The sequence below is a fragment of the Carya illinoinensis genome, chromosome 1 (genome assembly GCF_018687715.1).
Source record: "Carya illinoinensis cultivar Pawnee chromosome 1, C.illinoinensisPawnee_v1, whole genome shotgun sequence".
NCBI lineage: Eukaryota > Viridiplantae > Streptophyta > Magnoliopsida > Fagales > Juglandaceae > Carya > Carya illinoinensis.
In genome coordinates, this window is record NC_056752.1 from 34,076,474 (window position 1) to 34,089,456 (window position 12,983).

Sequence of the window (12,983 nt, forward strand, 5' to 3'; positions counted from 1 at the left end):
TGCGAGATTTAAAAAAATTTTATATTTTTTTGTGTTTTATTTGAGAGTTTGAAAAAATTGTTTTGTATTTGGATGATATTTAGGTAATGAGTAAATGAAAAAGTTGAATATTTAAAATTAAAAAGCGTTTTGTGTTTGAGTAAATATGGTTGAAAGAAAATTTATGAGTATATATATTGACAATACCTTAGTGTCCAACCTAGCCCGTATTGTACTAGGTATAAAGTCCATCATGATGAGATCATTTGAATCCTAAAAGCTCCTAGAACCTAAGGTATGAGAGATATAAATACATAAAATATGCTCTATATTATTTATCAAGTATTTGATACTGCTCGAAAAACTCACTTAGCCAAGCAACTATATATAATAGATGTGGAGTTCATTTTATGTGTGTATATTTTTTTAAAATAAATGATTGATAGTGACATGCTATATATGTTAGTATAGAAGTGCATGTGGAGATAACTATACATGCACTGCAACGTGGTGTGACATTCTTCCATTTGTCTATCATGCTGTTGAGGTATCCCTTCTAATTGGGCTTGAACTCATGAGTCGGGTCAAGTTCCTCTTACATAGATTGTAGACTCTCTATCCCACTTATTTGATTTCGGCTGATCAGGTAGACACAGGACATCTCATTGCTTATATTTAACATGTATTAAGTATGCTTTGATTTTTTAAAGTGATAATATATATTTTTTGGTAATTCTAGTGAGATAGTAGTGCTCGATCGAGAGGAGACTGCATGGGTAAAATTAGAACAAATGGGCACGTATTGAACGTACCATAGGTCTGGGCTAATGTTCCTTGGCTTAGCTATGGAGACCACTAGAAGGTAGTTTGATACGATACAACAAATTAATTGATTAAGAAAAAATGGCGATTAGAGAAAGTGAGAAAGTACTGTCATAGCTAAAAACAACACTATATCTTTTGACGATTTTAAGGAACACTGGTAATTATACCAGCATGTGGAACTCACACATTGGTAGGAATGGGTTGAGACACATTTTGTAGTTACGAGGCCAAGAAATACGTTGGTGTTGACTAGTGAATGGTCATCGTAGTCGTAGATCCAAAATAGCGCGTAAGATTCACACATAATGTGAACATTTAAATCAACATTTAGGAAGTATTATGATACAACATATATACACTTTGGGTGGTCGATCGAAAGGTGACATATCGAAACTTTTTTAACCTAATCAACAGGAAAATAATAGAATAGAAAATAAAATTATAAACAAGGGCTCAATGGAAGAAAAGAGAGAAAATGAAGGGAAGAGAGGGGAGGAAGAAAGGGACAGTGGCTGAGCTAAAAGATTGAGACAGACGTTATTTTAGAGAGAGCTCCTCTTTCTTCTATCTGTATACATGCTTAAGAAAGAAGATTGAGACGTGATCACTGATTGGAGACATTAATTAAGGAGGTAATTAAAGACAGCGCAGAGAGGAGGAATACCAGCAGACAAAACATATGAAGGCGAAGTATCATGGTAAATAAAAAGTAACAAGGAATGCCATTTTCATGGGTTGGCCGCTTTCCCATCTCTAGACCGTAATAATAAGTAGATCCAAAAATAAGAGATTAATGAGAAAAAGAAAGTGGTCTCCAACCAACACCAATGACCAACCCCAATTCTCTCTCTCCCTCTCTCTCCCCTTATATTAGCCTTTCCACACTCTTCACAACTTCAGGGCTCAACCTCAAAATCCAGCTCTCCCAAACTCAAACCCATACACAGATACATACACTTTTGAGTCCTTCCACTCTCTCAATCCCCTCTTTCTTTCTTCCCTTCTGACACAACCAAACCAAAAAGAAAAACACACTCAAAAAAGAGAGAGAAATTAAGAAATTAAGCTATATGCAGATGGCTTCGCCTCCAGACACAAGCAAGACCATAAAGCTAGAGCGCTACAACAGCTACCTCCGCAGAGTAAACAGCACAAAACTCCTCAATGCCTCCTCCAAGATCTTGTTCCGAGCCACTCTCCTCATCGCCCTTGCCCTCATCTTCTACTTCACCCTCAATTACCCTCCCCTCATTTCCGATACTAATCCTGGCCGGCATCTCCACACTCACCACAACTTTCTCTCCTCCGCCCTCTACGGCCCCCGCGCCGGTGGCCCCACCTGGGAGAAGCAGGTCCGCCACTCCTCCACCCCCCGCCGTCCTAACGGAATGTCCGTCCTCGTCACCGGCGCCGGTGGATTCGTTGGCTCTCACTGTTCCCTCGCCTTGAAGAAACGCGGCGATGGCGTCCTTGGCCTCGACAACTTTAACGACTACTACGATCCGTCGTTGAAGCGCGCGAGACAGGCGTTGTTGCTCAAACACCAAGTCTTCATCGTCGAAGGAGATTTGAACGATGCCCCATTGCTCACCAAGCTCTTCGACGTCGTTCCCTTCACCCACGTCCTCCACCTCGCTGCCCAGGCCGGGGTTCGCTACGCCATGCAGAACCCACAATCCTACGTGAGCTCCAACATTGCCGGGTTCGTGAATCTATTGGAAGTAGCCAAGGTGGTGAATCCTCAACCCGCAATCGTTTGGGCCTCGTCCAGCTCCGTCTACGGCCTTAACACCGAAAACCCATTCTCCGAATTGCACCGGACCGACCAGCCGGCAAGTCTCTACGCCGCCACCAAGAAAGCCGGCGAAGAAATCGCTCACACCTATAACCATATCTACGGGCTCTCCCTCACTGGCTTAAGGTTCTTCACCGTGTACGGGCCTTGGGGTAGACCAGACATGGCGTACTACTTCTTTACAAAGGACATCTTGCACGGTAAGACCATTGACATATACCAGACACAGGACGAGAAGGAGGTGGCGCGTGACTTCACGTACATCGACGACGTGGTGAAAGGCTGTCTAGGGGCGTTGGATACGGCCGAGAAGAGCACTGGAAGCGGCGGGAAGAAGCGGGGACCGGCGCAGCTGAGGATCTACAACCTCGGGAACACGGCGCCGGTGCCGGTCGGAAAGTTAGTGTCCATATTAGAGCGGTTGCTGAGCACCAAGGCCAAGAAGCACGTGATCAAGATGCCGAGGAATGGGGACGTTCCCTACACCCATGCCAATGTGACCTTGGCTTTCAGGGACTTCGGTTACAAGCCCAGCACGGATTTGGCCACCGGATTGAGAAAGTTTGTCAAATGGTATGTCAATTATTATGGGATTCAGTCGAAGGTAAAGAAGGAAACCAGCGTCGGTAATGAGCTTACTGAAGAATCCGATTGATAATAATCGTCTTCGGAACCAGCCTCTTTATTTTTTGTCGAATCAAAATCCTGTTTTTTTTTTTTTTCATTTAATTTGGTTAAGTTATTGTCACGGTCCTTAGATGTGTCGGATCAAATTGTGGAAGCTGTTCTCGATGTAAAATATAGGTATAGATTTGTTACAGGAGGACGATGCAGCAGATAGAGACAAAGGGGAAGCTGTACGCGAGGGAGAGAGCGAGAGTGAAGGGAAGTGTAGATCTGTGAACTGGCCCCTGGGGGTTGGTGCTGTAATAATGTCGGTGGGATCTGCCAGAAAGGTTGCAGATATCACCCGTTGGATTGATATAAAAAGAAAGAAGAAAGAAATTTGTGAAATATGAACAGTAAAATAACAAAGATAACGATCACATCAAGAATCTTTTATTATCAATTTTTTTCATTTATTTATCATTTTTGACTCTTTTATTCTTTGTTTGTTCATAATTTGTTGTTTTTTTTTAAAAGGAAGGGAGGTCACATGGCTAATTTCCTTTGGCTTTTGAAGATGCTTTGATGGCGGTGGTGGTACGGCAAATTAAGGTTGCGTCCAAAGTGGGTCTGAGAAAAGGGAGAGTTTACTGCAAAAATGGTCCTTGTGTGGGTGAAAGAGTTAAATTTCTTGAATGAATTAATGGTTTAATTCCGTAGCAAAAAAGTTAAGTTGATTAATATTTAAATCTGTGTCCATCCATCTATCCCAGCTATTAAATAATTGAAAATGGATAGGCTGAATTGGTAAAGATGATAAGTGTCCAAACAAGGAAGAGAATGAGAAAATCCCGAAAAGCAATTTAAAGTGGTGAAAGAGCAAAAGGGTTATGGTTTGAAATGATTGGATTTTTACGTGGTGATGGGTCAGGTTTGGTGTATTTTTTTTTTTTTGAAAGAAAGAAAGAATCATTTCATTAATAAATTAATCAAGAGAATGAATACATGGTGGACAATATTCTAAATCAACTATATCCTCATTTGCCCCTAGTGCATTCTTAGCTAAACAGTCAGCAACCGAATTGGCTGCTCTCTTGGTATGAATAGCCTCCCAAACTTCCATCCGAGCCAACAGATTTCTGATATCCCAGATGATAGGCCTTATTTTGCTACAACTAACTTCAGTCTGATTAATGCCAGTGATCACAACCAAAGAATCCCCCTCCAAAACAATCTTCCTTAAGCCAATCTCTTGAGCAAAACTCACAGCTTGACATGCCCCATAGGCTTCTGCAATTAGTGGATCCTGTATGAATATTCTTCTCATCCTTTTGGCAGCAATTACATGCTTACCATGGTCCCTAACAATAATGCCAATACCCACCATGTTGGTGTTTTTGCATAAAGCACTGTCGCAATTCACCTTATAGAACCCTTCAAGTGGAGCTGTCCAGCTACTGGTGCGTCAGGTTTGGTGTAAAAATTGAAAAGAAACTCCTATAGATTTCTTTTTCTGATCATACAGTGATAGATGGTCAAACTTTTTACTCAATTTGACAACTGTTAATATTTGTCCCAATTCTTTGGCCATAATCATTTTTTTACGTAATATTATCTCACTACATGCGGAATAAGAGGCTCACGGATTTTAGTTCGGTTTTTGTATATTTTTTTAAACCGAATCCATATATATTCGGTTAACCTGCTTTTTTTTTTTTTTGTTTTTTTTTACTTTCTTGATGCAGAACCATCCCAATTGGTGTAATGTGCTACCTACTCAACGTATACATCATATAATCGAATGAGAAGGAAACAAAACACAGGCAACTGTCAAGTACGTACTTAATTCAATCCCAATGAAGAAATGAACATTAATATCAATGACAAGATAGATAACTCAATATTCGTGATCATAGATAGATATATAGACTCCGTTGGAAATTTCTTTTACAGATGAAAAAATATATAGTCGATCGTAACATGATCGATCTTAATTAATTAAATCAAGTAACGTCATTCAATTAACAACGTCATTTAATTTTATGGTGGATGTGATGGGTTTATATATATCAATGCAGCATGCTTGTCTCGTCAAAAATACCTAGCTGCTAATATTAGGAACAAAGCTAGCTAGGAACGTTTTCTACGGAAAAATTCTACTATTAACCTCACTTGATGATCATGCACCACATATATATATATATATATATATATATATTTTTTTTTTTTTTCTCTCTTATCAAATATATGATATATAAATAATGAGTAGAAGATCAAATCAATTAATTTAAGAAGGATGAAAAAAAAAAGTATAATGTGTGATATAAAAATGATGAGTAACAAAACTCTTTTCTACGTCCTCCTAGAAGAGCGGGGTTACTATGTAATATCCTTTTTGTTTTCTTTGTAGAAGATTAAAGAGATTTTTTGGGAACCATTACAACAAGAGAAAAAACCAAAACCCTAATGTATGAATAATCACTACAACAAATTGGGTCTTTTGGAATCAATCATTTTGTCCCCAAAAAATACTATTTTGTCCCAAAGGATTTTTAGAATGAAAAAAAAAAAGTGTCACAAAATCGTCCCAATATCATCGTTCCAAAAGAATTTTTGGGATGAAAATTCAATTTTCGTTCCAAAAAGATTTTTTTGAAACAATTTAGCAAGAAACTGTACAAATGACATTCAAACGGTTTTTTTTTTTTTTATTATTATGATTGAAGTTCGTCTTAGATTAGCAATCGAACGATAGAATTATGCAGTTCGAATGCAGGTGGGTAGATTTGTTGTTCAAACAAGTGTACATTCAAACATTATGAATTCAATTCAAAAGTCTTCCATCGTTCAAATGCAAACTGTTAGATGTTCAAACATATATAATTTACTGTTCAAACATCACGTTTATTATTCAATGAACGTTCGAATGCTTAACGTAGTATTCGAATGATTATGACACGTTCGAATGTATTGATTGTCCCATTCGAATGGTTGGCTGTAATGGGTGTTCGAACGTGTTATAACCGTTCAAACAGTATAAATATTTATTTAGCCCATTAATAAAAAACAAAATTCACATAAATAACAGCTTAAAATACATTAGTACACATGTTCATCAAATATAACTAGTAGTCTCATAAATGCAAACAAACTAAATAAAACTATCAGAAACTGTTACCATAATACAAAAGATTATAGTTGAAAATATGATCTATAAATTAAATTAATTAGTTGGAGGCCTGAGTTTTTACATAAGCATATGCTTTTCTCTCCTAAACTTTACTTGTTGCTCTTCATATTGTTTCATTCGCATCTCCTAATCTAATGTAGAATTTTGACTTAAATAATTTTAATTTTATGCAAAATATATACTTTTAACTAAATTTTAAAAATAGATTAAAGTAATTATGCCAATGCTCATAGAAATTTGGTGAGAAAGGCTTTCCTCCTTAGAATAATAGATTAAAGCTACAGCTGGCCATTTTTATTTTTTCTTATTTTTTATTTTTACTTTATGATTAAGAATGTGTTTAATAATGATGTTGTGAATTTAAAAAAGAAATATTTAAAGTTGTTAAAAAAATATATGTAAAAAACAATTATAAAAATACTCTAAAATGCTAACGGTAGCTCCCAACAGGTCATCAGATAAAAAGTTAAAAAAGGTTAAAAAAATGAACAATTGTTTGAACGAACAGATAGAAGCCTTCGAACGTTTTTCCACTCCCTCCATACTTTTATTCATCTAACCCGTCAAAAATTTTTCGTTCGAACTATTAAATTGAATTCGAATGATAACTTCAAACACCCACATTTACCGTTCGAACAATAACTCACATTCCCGCTATAATAAATGTAACTTAATCTGCCAATTTAACGTTTAATGGTTCCAGAGACCCATTCGAACATTAAGTCAAACGGTTAAATATCCCATTCAAATGATATTTCAGACAAGGACAAATTTGATTGTCCCAATTAATTCCATTCAAATGAAAAATTATATGTTTGAACGGTCATTCACATCCGACAACTTTCTAGAATGAAATCTAATTTCCATTCCTAAAAAACATATTTTAGAACGATTTTTATTTCGTCTCAAAAAATTTCATCCCAGAAGGCAAAATTTGTTGCAGTGATTGTTTTTTTCATTCTTAGGGTTTTTTAGATGTTTACGAGGGCATGAAGCTGCTTGGGGTCCTCGCTCACTTCCCTAATTGGCTTCGCTCTATATATATTTATGTTATATAATTACATATATGCATGTGTATCATGAGCCCGTAATTAATTATGTAATTGAAGGGTGATCAATTAATCCATAAGCAATCAAAAAGTAAAAAACAAGAGAGAAATATTGATAAAAGTAATAGGGGAGGGATGCAGTATAATAATGGAGTATGATTGAATCCCTAGTATATATATACGTACTTGATATGAAGTTGACTCTTGCTAGCTAGTCAACATGCTCCCAAATTCAATTGCAACTAACTTCAATGGTCGATCTGAATATTGAGTTTGAATTCATGAGTTTTTATGTGCTTGTACGTGCATGCAATTTATTGATAAGGTAATATTAATTTTGAAGTGACTAAAGTTAGAAGTCGATCGATGGTTTCTCAACACAGCTGACTAACTTGATCTTGAGAATTTCTGAATGTCTGCAACATTAACCCTAGCTACAAACTGCATGGCTCGGCCTGATCAAGTCAATCACAAGCTAGCACTACTACTGCAAATTCAATCTAATTTGTAAATGTAAAAATTGACTAAAATTAGATAACTATATAATAAGGCTTATCTTATCATTATATTTGAAATTGTTAGATGAATATAAAATAATTATTGATTTATCTCTAAACAATATTGAATTTATCTAGGAATCTTAGAAATTGTTTAAATAAATTATTGAGGCAAAAATCAAGTTCATGGGGATCTACATTTATCCAAAACAGAAGTTGAATAGAGATCAGTCACTAGCACACTGTAGAAGAGAGTTATTGCGAAATATCAGCAATTCGTCATGAGACGTCTTAGCAACAGATTCTATCCGTCAATAGAATCCTATTTCAACTGAAACTCTTTCAAGATTGTTTATTTAAGAGATCATATTAGTTAGGATCTATAGAGATTTAGATCTACATATTTTCTAGAGCACTTTATAATACATATTTTGGTGAAAAAATTCATTAGTAAATTTTCATATTTATGATCTCTTATTGTGTGTGATCGTGCTTCAAGTGTAAATGATCATTGATTGGATTTCAGTCATTGGAGTTCCAGGAAGGAAGTCAATAGTTTGAAAATAGAAGTTCTGGCTACTACTATGGTAGAAGAAAAATAGGTCATTTGTCTGGATAAGTAAGAGAACAAAGTTACAAAAGTTTTGTAATTGAGAATTACTTGTAATTAATTTTTAAACAATAAGATTTATTTTCCTGGATTTCGCTTCCCCATAGGGTTTTACCTTTAAAGAGTTCTTTAAAGGGTTTTCCTTCGTAACTAATCGTTATGTCTTGCAAATTTGATTATTTTCTTTAAGTACTTTATTCGTTTAATAATCATAATATTGAAATTTGTTCAAGGAAATTGATAGAAAATTTCGTGATTTTACAAGGATACTTGGGGAATTTCAATTGGCATCAGAGCGTGGTTCACTCATTCGAGTGTGATCCATGCCCTTATAGATTATGTCGACGTCATTGTATGTTCCACCACACTTCGATGATGATATAGATCTCATTGTAAGAAAATTTAGAAAATTCTTGTTTTACAAGAAAGCTAATAGACAACAAAATCGAAGTAAGGAATTTTCTACAAAAATAAATCAGTCTAAAAATTGGAATAAAGATAAATTTGAGAAAAATGACAAAGTTAAATATCATGAATGCTTAAGATATAGTCACATAAGAGTTGAATGTCGAAACTTAAAGAAATAAAGGAAAAGTATTGAATGTCACACTTAGTGACCGTTTAGATTCTGAAAGTTCAAGCTTATCATCTAATGACAAAAAATCTTTTATAGTTTTTTCTACTATTGTGAATGATTTTCCTGATATTGCATTGACAAAATTTGAAAGTAGTTGTGATTACAGTGATTCATATATATCACTTGTTAATACTGATCAAGAATTAAGTTTATAGGAAGCATATAATGATGTATGTGGAGAAGTGATTAAATTAAAGAAACTCAACAAGAAGCTGTACAATAGATTTACTGCTATGAAAAATGTGAAAAAAAATATTTTTGAAGCATTAAAAATTTCTAGTGTTGAAATATCAATATTAAAAGATCAAAAGGCTGTGCTAGAAAAAAAAATTGAAAAAGTTTCAGGAGTGCAAGCAAAGAACCACAACACAAAAATTAGAAGAGATGTTGAGTTTTTAAAAATCTAGTTATGATCGCATGGCTTTTGGGTATATGACTTTCCAAGATATGGAACTTAAATGCTCATCATCCACTACCACTTCATCAAAAGATATCATTTTTGTTAAAGGAGATCAAGTTGAGGAAGATCCAAATAAGGCCGTGTCTAAAACTCATGTTCAAATAGCCTCTCATGATAGATCACTGACAAAGAAGCCCAACCAAGATAAGTCTGAAGGTAAGTTTACTCCTACTTGTCATTTTTGTGGTATTCTTGGCTATATAAAGTCACATTGTTTTAACTTGAGAAAAATACAAAAAAAGAGAAGGAAAAATAAAATATACAATGAAGGAAAAGAATTTAGAAAATAAGGTTGAAGAATTGAGTAATCAAATAACCTCCATAAGCCTTAAGCTTGGTGAACTAGCATAATTTTGTTTTCAAAATAAAGAAGCATCATACAAAGTGGTGTTGATGAAAAGAATAGGCCAAAATTTAAAACAAAGTAAATGGTCAAAGAAGATGTCATGTCACGTTAATTGATAGGACTATTTGCATGTTCTTGTATTTTTTATATTATTGCATTAGTTTAGGACATGCATTTTATTTTTATATTTTGCTTTTAGGTTTCTGTTTTTCAATTTTAAATAAGAAAAATATAATATAAAATTTTTTCTGGTTTGGTTCAAAGTTTTTCTTTAAGGAAAATGCATGCTTGCATTTAATCCATGAAAAGTTGAAATACATGGGAGTTTGTTATTGTGACGCCCTCAAATTCCGTTTGGGATCGGACGGACATTTGAAGCGTCGAGACATGCAACACAAGGTTACTTGCCCCCGTTCATGACATATAACATGCAATATTCCTAACATGCATCTAACAATATGCAATATTTGCAGCGGATAAATTTTTTCTTTAGCAATACTATGCACTAAATTGAAAATATCCCAAATGCTTAAAACATACTTCATACATAAAAATCTATTGAACAACTAAGATCACAACACTAGTCCAAAATGGTTATGATCCAAAAAGTAGTAGAGATGCAACTCAATCGTACAAGTAGTAATTTACGTTAATTACTATATCAACATTTATGTCGCACCGTCACTTAGTCAAGTGTGTCTAGTTGATCAGCTCATGATTCTCCTTCAGGTCCTGTAACAAGATCTACCATTCGGGGGGAATGGTAGTTGGGACTACCAAAGTGAGATTTGATTACAAATCTCAGTAAGTTAACAAAAAACTTCCACACAAGCTAATGATGCATGGATGACAGTAAAAGTATAAATGCATAATCAAATTCATAAGTAATTAAAACATAACTTGGAGTACAACATAGCATAATTGACATAACTTAAATTGAAACATGAACTGAACTTGACTTGACATGAACATGATCTGAAACTTGACTTAGCATGAACTTGCTTTGAAACTTGAATTAACATGAAAAATACATACTCCACAGTTGTTGTGGCCCCATGTATTCTACGCAAACTTGATTTAACATGAAAAATACATACTCCACAGTTGTTGTGGCCCCATGTATTATACGTATAAATATATACTCCACAGTTGTTGTGGCCCCATGTATTCTACACAAACTTGACTTAACATGAAAAATACATACTCCACAGTTGTTGTGGCCCCATGTATTCTATGTGTAAATACATACTCCACAGTTGTTGTGGCCCCATGTATTCTACGCATCACAATTGTAGTTAAATACATACTTCACAGTTGTTGTGGCCCCATGTATTCTACACAAACATAATGTACTCAAGATGAAACGTGACTGGAATACAAAAGGACTGAAACTCTGACGTAATATAACGTGACTTGAATATAACTTGAAATACATGACCAACTTAAGATAGAAACATTTCGTAACATGACATAACATATAATAGACAACATATTTAACATGACATATTTGCAACAGTGAATATTACATGACTTGACATACATGTAATAGATGGCATACTTAGCATGACGTACTTGTAATGTACAGTAATACATAACAGAATATATTATGTAACAGATAAAAATTGATGACAGAATAAATTCTGTATAATAGACAATTACGTGATAACTTGGCATGGCATGACATATATGATAACACACATACATACATTGTAGTTCTTTTACTTAGCACACATACACAGTAGACTGCTAGTAAGTTAGAAGCTAACTTACCTCGATCTCCGCGTTTCTTATAAAACTTCAAGTGTGATCACGAGGAACTGTAATTAGTGATTCTAAAAGTTATAACTAAATTACTAAAAATTTGATATATGAAAAATACTAACTTAAAGAGTACAATTTTCATTTTACTCTCTACATGTGGAAAAATGACCGTTTTACCCATAACTTAAGGATTTTGCATACCAACTCCAAAAGTTTCCAAAATTTACATTTCTCATGTAAATTTTGTCCTAAATTTAAATATCAATTCAGAAAAATTTAAAACAAAACACAACTATGAAGAACACACTATGGCCGAAACATCCATAGGCCATTTCCCTTGATTTTTGTTGCAATTCCTTCCAACTTCAAAACTCATGCTTAAACCAAAATTTTGCAACAAACATCTTCCAATCTTAAGTTCAAAACCATATTTAAAACATCCATTTAGAAAAAGCTAATAATTAACACCAAACTTTTTTGTAAAAAGATCCAAACACTTGAATCACAAGTTTTGACCTTAAATCAAAACATCTCCAAGAATTTCAAAAATCAAATCTTACTTCTAACATATTCATAATATCATCCTAACATCAACCATGCTTTAAATCATCAAACTAAAGTCACCAAAATCACAAAATAACATTTGGAGTTTTTGGTTTTACACTTAGTCCAAAAACAGAAACTTTTTCCTCAACTAGTTTTGATAAATCTCTTGATCTATGACTTATAAATATATGATCTTCAAACCAAACCATTACATGGTTTAAAAAGATGTCCTAAAACATATATAAGCTTCTAATTTAAGATCACATGGTTAGAAATTAACCAAAACATAAATTTAGCCAAGAATATCCACACTTTGGCTTATCTGAATATCTCTTTGCATAAAATTTCATATCTTTGAAACTAACATCAAATATCTTCAAAATAATAATATAACATGTATATAAGATGTTTAGGATCCTCCAATAAAATTATCAAAGTCATTAGAATAGGTTTAGACCACCAAAGAGTTAAACTTTCTCAAAACAGAAACTGTTTTTCCTCTTCCAGTTTCTAAGTTTCTAAATCTAAGAAAATCTTTCATCAAAACCTTTAATCATGCGAAAATCCTCAACCAATAGTCATATATACATGTTAACAATACTCCATAAAAATTTCGGACCAATATCTATCCATTAGCTTGGTCAAAAATTCCAAACTATAATATATTCTCCAGTTTACCTCC

At 34.2% G+C, this 12,983-nt stretch overlaps 1 protein-coding gene across 1 annotated transcript; it reads left to right on the forward strand.

Annotated features, from left to right (window-relative positions):
* Positions 1-1,617: 1,617 nt before the first annotated feature.
* Positions 1,618-3,647, forward strand: LOC122315785 (UDP-glucuronate 4-epimerase 6-like). Its single transcript, XM_043131943.1, has one exon. It carries the CDS (start codon positions 1,875-1,877, stop codon positions 3,252-3,254), a length of 1,380 nt encoding a protein of 459 aa, XP_042987877.1. The 5' UTR covers positions 1,618-1,874; the 3' UTR covers positions 3,255-3,647.
* Positions 3,648-12,983: the final 9,336 nt, after the last annotated feature.